Source organism: Juglans regia, chromosome 12 (genome assembly GCF_001411555.2).
Source record: "Juglans regia cultivar Chandler chromosome 12, Walnut 2.0, whole genome shotgun sequence".
Lineage (NCBI taxonomy): Eukaryota > Viridiplantae > Streptophyta > Magnoliopsida > Fagales > Juglandaceae > Juglans > Juglans regia.
In genome coordinates, this window is record NC_049912.1 from 26,035,894 (window position 1) to 26,052,389 (window position 16,496).

The following is a 16,496-nucleotide window of genomic DNA, read 5'->3' on the forward strand; positions in this document are numbered from 1 at the left end:
ACTTCATTAGTTTCCTAGGGCCAGTTTAGGATTACTACATAATTATTAGCGTTGGCGAATAAACATTGCTGTAGAGGCTGTAGCTTAGACAAACAAAACGCATGCAAGGTAATCCTCTTAAAATCAGAGTTCAACTGATGATCAAAGTAGATCGATCGAAGAGTTTATGGAATCTATTAGACATTCAGTCCTTCCTGACAGATTCCGAAATAGGCTGAATAATTTACGAAGTTGACATGACGAACTCATGTCCAACATGTACCGGATTGGTCCTTCCTGACAGATTCCTGGTTGGATGGTCCATTGTCTTGTATGTACGATGTGCATTCTGTTAAGAGTAGTGATACACCTACAACACATTTTATAACACATTGTACAACAATGTGTTAAATGAAGGGTATTATTATAAAATCATCTTATTTTTATAAGATAATTTTATAATAATGTCTCTCATTTAACACATTGTTGTACAATATGTTATAAAATATGTTATAGATAAATCATTTTCCTTCTATTAAATTCCCCCCGCTGTCATTTTGTGATCAATTCTTTCGTAGAATGATCTGATCGTACAAATACTTTTATTCGCTGTCATTTTGTCAATTCTACGTAATGATTTTATTTTTCTCCACGTACAGTAAAAAGTTGAGAGGAAATATCAATGACAAGTTAAAAGTTAGGAGGAAACTTATCTGCATCTTCAAAAACAATCTCGAAAATCATCATATTCTACCTTCCGGTTCCAAGAATAATAAATCGGTCTACAAACGGCACTAATTGTTAATGATAAAAATTACACAACAGATTAGAAAGGAGTAAAGAGTTATCTCTTGCCCACGAGATAATTTAGATTTCGATACGGTGTTCGTTGCGTTCATCCATAATATAAATAATAACTAAACAAATAAAAATAAATAAAGAGATACAAGAATTTACATAGTTCGATATAATGTCTACGTCTACGTCTACGAGTTGTTTAGGAATAAAATTTACTATAATTGATGTTTTTACAATCTCTCATAGTCTCACATATCTCACAATACAAAAGGAAAATTTAGAAAAGATTATTAATTTGGAGTTGTAATGGAGTTTGGCGTAGAGACCTTCTGTGTAGAGAACTTGTGGAGAATCTATGGAGAGTTCATCTTATTTGTGGGGGATTCCCTCATATATATATAGAGAGAGAGATTAGGTCTAACTTGTCTTGTGAAGTATTTTCTTATTAGAAGTCTGAGTTTCTTTCCTTTTAAGAGTCTCTGTCCATTTCTTTTTAGGAGTCTGAATCCACTTGTCTTATCTCTTAGCTTGATTTTTTATCTTATCTCGATGCTAAATTGTAGACTGCTAATTTGACCCCTACATATGTAAAAAGATGGAAAAAAAAAATATATTCTTTTCTTACAACTGCAGATAATACGGTCTAGGTTGCTTAAAATTAAATTCTTCTATAAATTAAATCAAATCAAACCAAGTCATTTTCATTAGCGCAACAAATAACTGACTTCTGGCAAAAGAAAAAGTTGGAAAATTGGTGAGTTTTAAGTTCTTGGGCGGCCAAGATTAAACGTGTGAATCTATAATTCTTAATTATATTGAATGCAAGAGCCAGCAAATCATATTCTCCCGCGTAAAAGCTTTGAGTCCCCTGCCCGAGTAATATTTCAAAGGGACAAACACCACGCCATGTAAGAAAAAAGTTTCATGGATAAGTACGTAATCAAGTGATAAATGTATCCGAATGATGATTAAGTTGAATCCTTTTTCTGGCAATTATACTACTGCTGGATTAATTTCCAAAACAGAGAAGTATCAACTGTCTTTTAACACGAGTTGCCTCGCCTGCCCAAATTAATTCTTTAAGCTGACCTTCTGAAGTTTTGTGCAGATTCTCCAAATTTTCATTACCCTGAGTATAAACATGAGTTTCCCTTGCCAATTTCATTTCCTCCAACAGCGGGGCCTTGTACCCATTACTTTTGTTTTATATTGAATATCAATTTAGTTTCCAGCCTAATCAAAGCTTCAACTTCACCAATTGACAATCAAATCTTCTGAACTTATGATCTGCAATTTCCATCATGATGATTTCTACAGGAACACAAATCTTAATGAAAGAACCATGAGATCATGTTCTTCTGAATGATGACAAACATATCAACACACAAAATAACAGCTGCGGTGAAATTTAGATTTTGACGCTGTACTCAAATTGATTGCACATGATTTCTATTTTAAGGGCAGCTTTAAAATGCAATCGCATGATTTCTATTTATAAGCATCTTGTGCTGATACTGAATCACCAAGCAAGGATGGTCACCCAACCATTTTGCTATCATTACAAAATTCTTCTTTTCCAAATGAGAACAAATTGGGACCAAGTAAAAGTCTCTGAAAGGATGGCATGGAGCGACAACCTTAAGATTCCAAAGGAAAAGTGGAGGTAAGAATTAACAAGGTAATGTAACATTGGTTATGCATCAAAATTTATTCGGCAGTTGGATAGCAATCAATGGGAAGTACATCCTTTTCATACCCATATATTAGGCACATATCTTTTCCAAATCAAATCATAATGAATTTAAATTCAGTTCCACTTTTCATTTCCAAATATCACCTTCAATCTACCAGCAAATCTTGTTTCCTTGCATGTATGGAAGTAATAATCCAAATTTCTGCAAAACATGAAGGCTCTTAAAATCAGTGATAACGAAAAGCAAAAAGGAGAGTGGTTTATCTGAACAATATTATCTTCCTTACGACCTAGCACATCAAGGAGAAATCAGAGAAACTGACATTGAGTGCTTCTGCAAATATACTTACCACATGAACAATTTTACAACAGCACCCATCACCGTTAGCCCCATGCCATGGAACAAGCATAATTTACCACCAGTTTACCATCAAAACCAAAATTCTGCAATGACCAAAGTGATAAAAGGGTTATGGTAAAACGTAGACTAGCCATGAAATTTAAAAGATAATCACCAGGGCTGGGGGAAAAAGGTGGACCCAACCCGACCGATTTGTCTGACCCGAAAACCCGACCTGTTTGCACACAGATTCGGTATAGGGATTGCCCATTTGGTTTTTTATTTTTATTTTTTCCAGGTATTACCTGTTACCCGTTTTAAGAATAATGTCGTTTTCTCCCCACTCGACTTTAAGAAGAATCAAAACACAGAATGAGAGAGTGTGAGAGTGGTGAAGAGAGAATGAGGTGAGACATAGAGACTGAGAGAGCTTCTGAGTTTTGATTCTTCTGAAAGTCGAGTGGGGAGAAAACCACACTGTTCTTGAAACAGGTAACGGGTAATACCAAAAAAACCAAAAACCAAACGGGTCGGTCAATCCCGATACCAAACCTGTGTACAAGCGAGCTGGTTTCTCGGGTTGGGTTGGGTCGGAAAAATCAGCCGTGCCGGGTCCACAGTTTTTTTGTTCAGCCCTAAGTTAGTTACTAAGGCAGGTTTGGGGGGTAAGATGAGAATTTTGTATTTTGTTTGAGAGTTTAAAATATTATGTTTTAATATTATTATTGTTTTGAGATTTGAAAAAGTTGAATTGGTTATTATATTTTGTATGAGGATTTGAAAAATGTGTAATAATGAGATGAGATGAGATAGAATAGAATTTTGTGTCTCATCCCACCCCCAAACCTGCCAATGTGCCCAGGATTTCAATTCCTTGCTTACTAAGAATGAAACACGATGAAATACATCCCAATGAAGCGAACATCTATTCAGACCCAATACAGCAGCTTACGTTATACAAATCGATTACCAATTCATCTGGGTTTGGCGAGAACGCACTGTTGACATAAACAAACTACAGAACAATAAACAAAAGATTACTCTGAAACCCAAAGACCATTACAAAAACACGAAAACAACAGCACAAAATAAATACCAACGTCTCCCGATGAAGCTGCCGCCGTAGAAAGTCAATTACTTTAGCGAACTTGTCACTTCCAGGTATCTGCCAAACCAAAGAATATTTGATACGAGAATACCAAGATTACAATTTTTTTTCCGAGTGTACAGAAATGATAATAGGACATCAAGTTTCGTTCCTATTGGCAAAATCCATACGCAGAAATGCATAAAAAATAAAATATGGAAAGCCCACCTAGGATTTCAAAGGCGGTTCTAGTAATCAACAGTATGAAAAAATTATAATCATACACTTTCTAGTAAGTACAACAAAAGGAAATACAGACTAAACCCTTTCAAGAAATACCTTAAATTTGACTTGTTTGAGTATAGGGGCATCGCCAGTAGCTCTAAGATGAACAACAACTACACCAAAATGAAAAGCCCACAAAAATAAAAATAAAAAAACTACCGTTTATGAAGGTTAAAAACTCTAAATAATCAAAGTTCGAACAATCAAAACCCTAATTAAGCAAAAGGGTTTTTTCCCGGAGGATATCGCTGCTTACCTTTCCGCACAGAACTCGGAGACTGAATCTCAACAGTGGCCATTTGTTTATTTCTGATTAATACCGAGCCACGGATCGCAGACAACGGAAGGGAATTGCCATTTCCGCAGCATTAATATTTTTATTTTTATCACAGTTTTTGGGCTTTCTATGGTTATTGCTTGGGCCCCAGTAAGCCATGACAGGGCAAACGGGCCCGGCGACTGACATGATAGAATTCAGGTTGCATTCAGATTAGGTTGGGCTTTTCAAGTAATGTCGTGCTCTAGTGTTCGGCTGCTTCCGTTTTGAAATCTCCGGTTGCTGAAAAATAATGAAAGTTTTCTGAAAAATAAGGTGGAAATAGGCCTAAAATGGCTGTCACATGAGATCCAAAACATCCAAATAAACCGAAGGGTTCATATTTGCAAAATAGAACCCAGAATCTCAGCCCATTTTTTTATTTTTAATTTGCACTAAATGTCCGGATACAAAGTCCCAACTAATTCCGAAGGTGCTTATGCTATTGGTAAAGAGTTTCTTACAAGTGTACCTCTAGAAATTCAAATAAAAATAATTTATATATTATGACTTATTATGCCAAGAATGCCAAATATATATATTTATATCAAAAGTAAGTTTATATTAATAACTTAATATTAATGTTTATGTTTAAAATTAAAATTTTATGCCATATTGATTTTATATTATAAGATTAAAATTTATATGTTATATCAAATATTATATTAAAAATTAGAAGATTATTTATATCATGTTATATCACATGTTATATTAATTAGTAGTTTAATAATAATATAATATAAAAAATTATAAATATATATGCTGTTTAAATCGATTTTTAAAATATAAAAACGGATAATGCATTAATTTAGAATAACTTAAATTCTTAAGAACCGATATTGTGATCGCTTAATTTATTTCTTTTATTTTTTTACACATTTCCTAGTTTTGGGTTAGCTGAGAGTGTGAGACTCAGTACTTTTTGTCGTAGAAGAAAATGATTGTACATTATGGAGTAAGCTGGATTTTTGTTTTTTTGTTTTTTAATGAAAAGCTTGTTTTGGAGTTTAGTAGAACCAATTGAAATCAAAATACAATTCTCCCCCTCCCCCCCACCCACCCGCCCGCCCGCCCAAGTTTGTCTCTCTTTCGCACGGTTTTGTCACACTGCTCGTCCTCCGAATGCCGCCATCTGGTGTCGTCGACAAGGGTAAGAACCGACCGAAAGAAGAGGTTTTTTTTTCCCTCTCCATTATGTTTCTCATTCCATTTCTGTTTTCTAGCATGAATCATTTTGTATTTTTTGGATCTGTGATACGCTGTTTTACTGGATTTGTATTTTTTGTATATTTGGTTGTTGATTTTGAGTATTTTTTCGTTATTAGTTTCTTCTCAGCCACTGTTTGTTTTTTTTTTTTTTTTTTTATACGTGTTTGGTTGTTAAGAAAATGTAGGGATATCTCAATCCAAATTCTATGTCCAGTGGTGGTTCCCTTTTTATGTTTTAGTGGATGCCAAACATTTGCTTACATACTGCAAACATATAACATTTCTTGTTCAATTCAAAAACTTTTTTTTTTGTTTGTAGGACTTCTCTTCCTTCTTCTTTGAGTGTGGTGTTGAAATAGAAGAAAAATTCGTTGAAATGATGCTATTCATTATTTCTTCTTTTTCTTTTAGAAAAGAGGTAAAGGATAAAAAAAAAAATGCAAGAGATTGGCATTTCGATTCCGTAGAAGATGATATGATGCTAAATGGGGGCTATCCATTAGTTTATGATGGTATTTGGACTATTTCTATTTCTATTTTAGGAGTAAATCTGTACAAGAACTATAGATGGGATTTAACTGCCCAAATAAACGTTATATTAGAATTGGCCTTAAAAACTGTTTGGTAGATGAGAAAAAGAAATGGAAATTGACTGTAGGTGCCAATAGCAATGTGTAATTAAATCTCTACCGTTGTATTTCACTTATAAAAAAAAAAAACAATGTGTAATTAAATACAAGTCATTGATACAAGATGCTGCCTCTGTTCAAAAGGGTGGGGAAAACTCATCTAGTATGGTAGTTCCAAATGGAATTTGGATTTTAATGCGGGAGCATATTTTATTATTTTGAACCTTGATCATTTAAAATTCCAGCCCAATTTTTGTATGTGCCTGTCATTTCCACCCCCATTGGTTTGGTTGACATTAATATTTGGGTGTGTCATGGATAAAGGTATCTCTCTTTATTAGTACTCTTTCCTATACTCATGATATATAATTGGTTTTTTTGTCTCTCTTCCTTTTCTTCCTTGAAAGTTTGAAAAGCAGAATAATAATTGCACAGTTGTATATGCCCTTTTGCTTCTTTTGAACAATACCAGGATGAATCAGTAAAACAAAAGCATCAAAGCATAGAGAAATTAAAGATGGTGGGTGGATTGGGCTTCCCGTTAGCATATTTGTCAAAATTTTGGCATTTAAATTGGAACTATGGAGAAGAAGCATAACCTATAGGAGATCTTAGTTCTTTGTAGCTATTGTCTAGTTATTTCCAATTGAGATCCCATTTTCATATAATACTCTTAAGGATTTAAATATAATCTCTTTATTACATCATTTTCATGTAGATGTAGAACTATGTTTAACCACGATGCTTTTAGTGGATTCAATTGTCGAATGATTTTATGTCTTTTTGTTTAATAACTTTGTCCTAATAACTCAGTTGAAATAGTGGAATGGACAAAGAGAAAGATGAAACGCCAAGTGATGACTATGTCAATGCATTCATACGGGTTTTGGATGAGTTTGAGCATAATTTTAAAGGATTACCCCTTGAGTCCGGTTCAACTAAAGTCAAAGAGAGCGACGTCGTGGATAAGAGTAAGAAAATATTAAGCTCCCACATTGTTCGAGGGAAAGGGAGACCCCAACAAAGAGAAAAGTTCCGCTATAGAGAAGGATGCAACCAAAAGAAAGAAAAAACAGGTACTAATTTTTTTTATATTAATTGTAAATATGTGATGTCTACTGTTTGTTTCATTTCTAATAGATGTGTATTTTCATTTTGAAAATTAGACTTGCAGGAAAATATTTAACGACAAACAAGTTGGCGAGGTGCCATACAGTCAAGTTGGTGAGGTCCCATATAGTCAAGTTGGTGCTAACATTGAAGATGTTGTTGTTGGAACCTAATGTAGTATTGTCACACAACAAACACCATTGGGCAATGATGAGATGTGAGGTTGTGATTGAAAATCATTATTCTATTTTTTTATAGGTTTCTTGAAGTATGTTGTGAAAATCTGGAGGCTTTCTTTTGGAGTTTGTGGTTGTAAAGAATGTACAGATTTGTAGGTGTTCTACTTGTATGAAAATCATTATTATATTTTTGATGGGTTTCTTGAAGTATGTTGTGAAAATCTAGAGGCTTTCTTTTGTAGGTTGTGGTTGTAAAAAAATGTACAGATTTTGTGAAAATATGGAGGATCTCTTAATGCATTGAATTTGTTTTTACACAGTGTGAATGTCTGTATTTATTTCATTTCTGAGGTGTGTTTTTATTTCTAGCTATGGCCTCTGTAGCTACTATGACTTCGCAGAAAATTACTTGAAAACACTTGTCATGGTGACTACTGCATATTGAAAACACTTGTCATAGTGATGGAACTACGACATATAGCATATTGATGTCTATGTTTTCCTACTGGACAACCGCATATAGGATGAGAGTGGAATTGATTGGTAACTATCCAGTGTACATGAAAGCATTATCTTCTTTATTCAGGTAACTAGCTGATGCTGGAGAAGTGATAAAGATATGGATAAGCATTTATCATTTGAACAATAGATTAGAACCAAAGGAAATTTAACCAGGAAAATTTAATTCTTAGCACGGTGCATTCTGGTGAAGTTAATAAAAGAAGCTTTAGGAATGCTTAATCCTTTTTTTATGACATTGTTAGATAACTCGGGCAATGAAGAGTTCTTATTGGTGAGGATCCATTTGATAGGCAAGCCAAAGAAGATATTGCCATACAGTTTGGCCTTTTCTCCTCCAGGATCATTAACTCTACAAATATACACATACAGTGCCATTCTCACAAATAAAAATGACGTTAACATCCATTACCATACTCAAATCTTACCACACTCAAATCTTACCACATTTACAAGATCCATTTACAATTAACTGTAACACGATAGATATATCATCCGAACCAACAAAAAACTACTAGAATAGAATAGAACACACCCAGTACAGACACAAAAATATACGTGCATATATAAAGCAAATGGTTAGGACGATGCTTCTGTGCCAGCAAAGGACTATGACTAGAGACATCAGGCAGGTGGTTACCAGCATAAAGGTTATAACTGCCAAACCTGTTCAAAAGAAGATGATGTAAAAGTGATGATGATTAGAGCCCCATGAAACATTATGTCCATGATTAGAACTCACAAAGGCTTATACACGAGGCCAAAATTAGAGGGCTACTAAAGAATCGTGTGATAAAAATCTCACCACATTCAAAGAAAAAGGAAGAAAAGTAGATATAGAATAAGACAAAGAACAACTTGATGTAAACATTTTGTGTGAACAACTTAAAGCAACCCAAAGCAGAGCACTACTTGATAATAGAGAAAGTCACAGTAATGATGGCTTGGCTTCCCACCACAGCCGCAAGTAAGAATAAGGTGGTGGCAGTAAGTATGGCTTGGCTTGGCTTATTCTCTGAAAGAATAAGGTTAGTACTTCAAATTAGTCAATTCCTAAACCAAGAGTTGAACTGGATGCCTATTGAGCATACATCAAATGATATTTTACAACAAATAGAGTATCTATGGCAATTGAAGTCTTCAATTACTTGTAGACTTGTAGTGATGTGGTGGCAGTGATAGTCTCACTTCTAGAAAGCCCATTGGAAAGTTTGGGATGGTAAAGAGCACATTCAATTAACTTCATATGTTTTGCATCATTCGAACCAGATATTGAAATTTTTGCTGAACTGCAAGCTAAACATTTATTTTTCCCAACTTTTGCGGCAAACAGATTGAGGTTATGATTCTCTTTGATTTTTCTTATAATTAGATCATTCTATCATTGTTCAGAAAATATTGTCTAAAAAGATTGTTTGTTTAGAATGAGTACTTTTCATGATTTATGAACACTTTTTTTACTCTTTTTTTTTTTTGTTGTTTTCCTTTAAAAGCGAGTACCGAAAAACACTATTATTACCTGATGCATATTGGTTGTGTCTATGAATATTCTCTTTGAATATGATCAAGTGTCCACAATGGCGAAAAGTAGAGAACCCAAAAGAATCAGATTTTCTAATTGGGATGAGCACGTTAGGTGGGACATGCATATTTGCAATTATGCATTTGTAGATCAACGCTTAGTGTTCTAGATCCATCCATTAAGATGGAGTGAAAGGCCCTTGGGCTCCAGCTAAAAAACCATGCGGGCTCTAGCTAAAAAATCATGCAGCACGCTTGAACCATCCAAGCTCCCATGACTATAGCTTGAAAATAGAAAACCAGAAACTGGGGACTCATGCAGGAAGTGATTCTCAAATGAGAAAGATTAAATCGTCATGGGGAGAGAGATTTTTCTTTAGGGATTCACGGGGGAAGGAAGGATGGGAATTTAGCCACTGAACCGGAATGTAAGTAAATCGGGTTTAATTTGCCATGTCATCTTTCGTGTGGTATGTGATATAAAAACCGGCTGGAGAGTAGATTTTTTCATATAAGTCTGAAATCGCAATAAAAGAAGGAAAATTATCATTTCATGAGGGACCGTAGCTAGGAAGCAGCTAGCCCCATTATTAGTATTCCTGTTCCACAGAGTGCAACACGAATACACATGGATTTAATTATTTTAATTAAATTGGACACACGTACGTACGAACGACAACTTCTGCTCTAATTTATTAGGTTAATTGAGACTGATCATCATGAGAATTTACCTCGGAGCCATGCAATGTATCTTTAGAAACAAAGAGCCAGTCCATGTACTCAGACTGATCAGTCAGAGGAGACATTAGTTGAAAATCCTCCGAGCCATGCAGTTCTGTTTCTTTAGAAACCAAGAGGGAATGATCAATAAATGTTGGTGAAGAATGGACTTTATCACAGGTAGTGCTGCTGCTACCACCCTCATTATTAATGTTATTGTTTTCAATACATGAAGATAGCTCCGAGAAATCTGTGTTGACCAGAAACTCTGACAGGAAACTTTTGTCAAGCTCAAAATCATCCATCATGAAGTTGGATAAATTATTTTCTTCCAAATTGCAATTTGAAAATTCAACTGTCATGTCGTGATTCTCATCAAGAACTAAAGAGGGATGTTCAACGACGACTGGCTTGGTGTGATGATCAAACTGCTGCTGCTGCTGCTGATGATCGTGAGGTTCCTGAGGCCCCGAGGTACTGATCGGGATAACTTTGGTGCACCTTGTTGACTTTGTACGTATCACGGTACATGAAGCGCCTGGATTTGCTTCTGGTGGCTCGATTACAGCTGACGCTTTGGTGGCGTTTGGCTTTTCTTGTGCTTGATTTGATGATGATGATCTACGTTTTGAGGTGGGGTTGGGGTGACCTAAGAGTACATTCTTTCCAATGTTGGTGTTCCAGTAATTCTTGATTTCATTGTCTGTTCTTCCAGGAAGCCGCCCAGCTATCAGGGACCATCTGCAATGAGACACAGACAGCACATTCTTATCATCAATCTGCAGTTGTCTGTAAACTAATACTTTTAATTTTGAACGTACTTCTTAATTACTTCGTCACCTGTTTCCCAAGAGTTTGTGAAGCCTGATAATAAGCTCCTCTTCATCATTGGTTATGTTGCCTCTCTTGATTTCAGGTCTTAGATAATTCAACCACCTTAGCCGGCAACTCTTCCCACATCTCTTAAGCCCTGCATAACCCATTAAACTGTTTTTATTTTCTTAAGCTTAATCTACCGCAATAAAGAGAACGAAAAACACAAAAACGCATAAGGTTGTTCCTCTGTTCGATCTTTAATAGATGGAAAAAAATATCTAACCCGCTCTTTTGGGAAGGTTTCTCCATTTTCCTTCGCCATGAATTTTGATGTATCCTTTGAGTATTTTGTCTTCAATAGCTGTCCATGTTCCCCTATTCAAGCTCTGATCTTTTGAACAACAAGGACTCCTTCCCATTTTAACCAATCTCCAAGAACCCCGGCCTCCTCTCTCTCTCTCTCTCTCTCTCTGTGATCTCCAGTTGTTTACACTGGTGGACAGAGAGATCGTGACACCCTCTATGATTGAAGATGGGGGGGATTGTAGTGTTCCTATTTATATATTGAAACGAAGAATGGTAGAGGGCACGAACCACTAACATCATCTTCGTACGTCCGGGACTATCAATTTACTGAGCAGCTTCTACAAACACCCAAAACACGTTTTGTGAGTGATGATGACGAATGGCTCCCCTTAAAATCTCTGAAGCGAATAAAAAAACAGAAAAGAGAGGAAGGATATATAAGGGAAAAAAATGACCAGTACGGCGAGAATTATAATTAATTAAAAAAACTAAAAATTAAAATGAGAAAAAATGCAAAACGGAAGAAAACTTTAAAAAATATTGATTAATGATAAAATTCAAAATTATGAAGATTTTTTTGAAAGGGAAAAATTTAAATTATTGCATAAATAGAAAATTTGAAAAAAAGAAAAAAGAGAAATGCTAAACCCACACATGGGGCTCCCGATGGTAGGTTTTTTTTTTTTTTTTTAGTGATTAATTAAGAAGTATTTTTTAATGATATTATGAATTTTTTTAAAAAAGATATTTAAAGGTGTTGAAAAAAATACATGAAAAAAGTAAAAAAAAATAATTAAGTTGCACTGTCGGGATCCCTCATGTGTGGCTGTAGAGCCACTAAAAAACTAATATTGCCCAATCTAAGGAATTAAGATTAAGGCGCTTTTTTTTTTTTTCAAATTTGAGTAGATTCACCTTTTTAAAGTAATTCAGCTCAATCAACGTAGAATTTGAACTGAATATCCCAGAAGGAAAATCATCATAAGTACTGCATGCACCAGCCCTTCTACCATGCATGGGAAACGCTTTTTCTTAAAGCTAACTTTCTTGCTGGTGAAAGTTCGTTGAAACTCGAAACCTAAGGACATAAAGCTATGCTCCAAGTTTGAAAAAACAAATGTGATCTTTACAGCATATATATATAATATAAGTACTTATATACAACATCACTAAAATTATAAGATTAATTTGATCATATATATATATTATGGTACGTATATATACATTGAAGGAAAAAATGGAGTACTTAATTGAATTGCAAAAACAAACTGATCAGGTTGTGTACGTTAACTTGTAAAGTTGTAGGTATCAGCTGGCATGGGGAAGCTGCTAACTAGCTAGCTCCAGCCTTCAATTCAGGCTCCCTGCTGATTCCATGGCTGCTGTGTATAGCTAATTGTACGTTTCGTCACATATGGTGGCCTGCTGCGCGCATGCAGTGAACTTGGATTAATCACGTACTGGGCAAATTTTGAATATTCCAATTTAGGGAGAAGATTCTGGAAATTGAAAACGACATGCGCGGATCGTTTTCAATTTCCACACAGTCATACTCAGACTGGCATGACAACGATCGATCATATTGGTTGTCGATCGTGTATAATGTGTGTGTATATATATATATATATATATATATATGCAGAGAGGACTTTTGGTCCGACATTATTCATGATGATGATTTATGATCTGCCACACATTTATCAAAATATCCAACCCTTATAATTAAGTTGTACGCGGTAGGTTAATGTTTCTATGGAGCAAGGTGTATTTTTGCTAGGAAGAAGTACTATATTTGATAATATTAGTCTTACTCAAGAACTGGTTCATGATATTAACAAGCCGGTTAAAGAAGGTAATATTATGATGAAGATTGACATGGTTAAGGCTTATGTTAATTGTCAATATATCAAGCTTTTTAGTTTTCATATTTTGTATATGATTGCATTTAGTTAATTACATTAATATTTGTAATTGCTTTATACTGAATAACTATAGACTATATCAATATTAATATTGACATCCATATTATATATAGTAGACTTATAGTGAACTTAATACTATTAGTCTGTTATACATATATTATGCTATAAGTCTAATATATTATAATGATATTAGTATTAGTTGTAGTGATTTAGTATAACTATATTAGTATAAGTACTAGCTATAACTATAGTCTATATTATATATTAGTTATAAACTTATATATTAGTATAATTATATAATATATTAGACTATATATAATATAATTTAATATATATTTTTATGTTTAAAGCATATAATCAATTAAATTTTCATCTTTAAGATTAAACTTTTATTTTATAAATTATATAACATTATCTTATATATAATTATATTAATAACATATGATCAAACAAATTATAAATGTTCATATTTAAGATTAACATTTTATGTTATAACTTATAATTTATAAATTATAAGATGAAACTATTTCATATAAGATATATAATTATATATAAAACTTATATATAAAAAATATTTTGTATAATATTAATTTTGTATAAAATTTATATATATATATTTCTCCAACTGGTCCGGTCTGGAAAAGCGTAAAACTAGAACCGGATCGATTCTGGCCAATCCAGTTCCGACAGGTTTCCCTAATACATGAACCGGTCCGGTTCGGGACCGGTTCAAAATGGAAAAAATCGGTCTGGTCCGGTCCGGACCGATTTTTCGGTGTAAATTTGCACCCCTAGTTGCAACGACTTAACACGCTCCATTTGTACCATCATCTCCCGTTGCACTTACTCTTAAATTTCACTGCGTATTCTTTCACTATGGTCTCTCTGTTGGTCCTGCAAACGCGTCTCTGAATGAAACTGTCACTCTAAAAGAGACTCTAACTCTTGCTGTCTCGACCTCATATACTCATTCTCGCGCCGTGCAACTTCTAAATCTTTGATAAGATTATTAATTTGTGAAGTCGATGAGGTTGAGGAGGACAAACATCTATGCTTAAAAGATCATCTCAAACCTCTTGCCATACTAGACTGCGGCCCGAACACTTGCGTGAATATATTTATGTCACTAGGAGTGGATTCCCCAGAAGCTGACTGTATCTCCATCATTTTTTTCTACAATTTTAAAAAAACACATCGTTAATAAGTAACGTATTAAAAGAAATATAAATAAAAAAATAAATTATTCGCATGTTGCATAATTTATTTAACAAATTAACATTGCTTACATAATTATTTGCAATGACAAGATCCATCCACTCACTACACTCATTAGTGTGAGCAGCAGCATAGAAATGAATGAGGAAAAAGTTTTCAGGATCATCACGTTTCTAACAAAACGACATTAGCAATTTTAAAAAGACAATGTGTAATGCCCCGATTCTTAAGGTCCGGAGAGTTAGCTCTTAATACTTAAAATTAACTTAAATAACACAATTATAAAATCTTGAAAATTCCATAAAATATTAATCTATTTAATCAATCCAAAAATCTAAGTTCCTCCATGGCGACAATAAAGAAATTTCCAATAACATAAATTAGAAATTCTCCAAAAACTCAAAAACATCATCAACTCATCAAATCAAATACCCGAAAAATAAATCAGTTTACTAATTATGACTCTCAAATAAGCATTTGTACCCTCAGACACTTATTCTACTACGATCATCACACCTTACTAAACTTTATACTCTTGTTCTCCAACTGAACTATCAAAATTATTTGAAAAATAATTGGAGATAAGGGGTGAGTTATCAACAACTCAGTAAGCAGAAGACATATACTAGTATGTAAACATGAGCATTTACAGAGTTCATAATGCAGAACAAAAATATTTTCTTTCAGAATGCAGAATCAGAATAATGTTTTCAAAATGCAGCGTCAGAACATGTTATCAAAAATATCAAAGCGAAAGTTCGAAAATATTCATAATCAAAATCACTTTGGCATAGCATTAACTGAAACATCACATCTTAGCTTATCATATCAGAACAAATATCATGTTTAACCCCTGTGGTAGGGTTGTGCAAACCCCAGTAGCTAACCGAACAGAAACAGAAAATCTTCAAAACAGAACAAAATCATATCACAACATAATTTATGCACAAAATTTCATATTCGTTCTCTTTTCAAAGTTCAGAAACAGAATGTCAAAAATAAGCTCATGCCTACACCAGTCATAACAGAAAATAATTTCTTCTTAAACAGAATCTCATGAGTAATGCAAAACAAATAACTAAGGTAGTTCAAATTTTTTTTCATAATCAAATATGTATATTTTCCAAAAATAACATCAGCTTATTTTATTTTAATGCAAACTCTAGTATAGGAACTTAGTACAGTATAATATATATGATACTAAATATATGATATATATAATATAGATTACTATATATATGATACTATATATTACTAATATATATGATAGTATATATTACTATATTTATATATAATTGGTGGGATTTACTAATACACAAGATCTTATATTTTCTTTTATACTAATTTAGTATAGTATAATATATATGATAGTATATCTTACTATATATATATGATAGTATATATTACTAATACATATAATCTTATAGTACTTTTCATTTAATAATGAAAATAAATATATTTAAACATTAAGGTGATGTGTTCGAACTGTATCCGAGAACCGTTTGAAGGTTTTATTTGCGTTTGAACTTATGAAAAAAACATTCAAACGGTTTATTGTAGTGATGGGAAAATATCCCGCCAGTTAATGACTCTAGATTACCGTTCGAATGTCCTTTATCAGAGTTCGAACGATTTATTGCAGTGGTAAAAAAATATCCCGCCAATTAAAAACTCATGGATTATCGTTCGAATGACATTTTACCCCGATTGAACGGCATTGAAGAAATTTGTGCTCCCAAGAAAATTGGCGCGCTTAAATTATTTCGCGTTCGACCGCACTTTATTTACGTTTGAACGGTTAGTGAGAACTTAAAATGTTCCCGCACACCGTCAGTCTCTCATTTTTCTCTCC

General features: G+C 33.7%; 2 protein-coding genes across 2 annotated transcripts; both read right to left on the minus strand.

Annotated features, from left to right (window-relative positions):
* Positions 1-2,404: 2,404 nt before the first annotated feature.
* LOC109000873 (ubiquitin-like protein ATG12) lies at positions 2,405-4,565 on the minus strand. Its single transcript, XM_018977889.2, has 6 exons — positions 4,439-4,565; positions 4,237-4,295; positions 3,907-3,975; positions 3,763-3,825; positions 2,821-2,914; positions 2,405-2,672 (listed from the first exon to the last, which is right to left on the minus strand). The coding sequence occupies exons 1-5, from the start codon at positions 4,479-4,481 to the stop codon at positions 2,855-2,857; spliced, it is 294 nt and encodes a 97-aa protein (XP_018833434.2). The 5' UTR covers positions 4,482-4,565; the 3' UTR covers positions 2,405-2,672; positions 2,821-2,854.
* Positions 4,566-8,547: 3,982 nt separating this feature from the next.
* On the minus strand, positions 8,548-11,668 carry LOC109019805 (myb-related protein Zm38-like). The gene is made up of 4 exons (XM_035683225.1): positions 11,485-11,668; positions 11,226-11,355; positions 10,397-11,126; positions 8,548-8,810 (listed from the first exon to the last, which is right to left on the minus strand). Exons 1-4 carry the CDS (start codon positions 11,618-11,620, stop codon positions 8,796-8,798), a joined length of 1,011 nt encoding a protein of 336 aa, XP_035539118.1. The 5' UTR covers positions 11,621-11,668; the 3' UTR covers positions 8,548-8,795.
* Between the last annotated feature and the right edge of the window lie 4,828 nt (positions 11,669-16,496).

What these genes read in the sequence shown, in the direction of transcription:
- LOC109000873 (XM_018977889.2), bottom strand. Translation starts at nt 4,481, where the DNA reads ATGGCCACTGTTGAGATTCAGTCTCCGAGTTCTGTGCGGAAAG. An exon ending in TCAAACAAGTCAAATTTAAG is followed by an intron (nt 3,976 to 4,236) that starts GTATTTCTTGAA and finishes TTGGTTTGGCAG; the next exon opens with ATACCTGGAAGTGACAAGTT. An exon ending in AGCTTCATCGGGAGACGTTG is followed by an intron (nt 3,826 to 3,906) that starts GTATTTATTTTG and finishes ATTGTTCTGTAG; the next exon opens with TTTGTTTATGTCAACAGTGC.
- LOC109019805 (XM_035683225.1), bottom strand. Translation starts at nt 11,620, where the DNA reads ATGGGAAGGAGTCCTTGTTGTTCAAAAGATCAGAGCTTGAATAGGGGA. An exon ending in AAACCTTCCCAAAAGAGCGG is followed by an intron (nt 11,356 to 11,484) that starts GTTAGATATTTT and finishes TGGGTTATGCAG; the next exon opens with GGCTTAAGAGATGTGGGAAG. An exon ending in CACAAACTCTTGGGAAACAG is followed by an intron (nt 11,127 to 11,225) that starts GTGACGAAGTAA and finishes GTCTCATTGCAG; the next exon opens with ATGGTCCCTGATAGCTGGGC.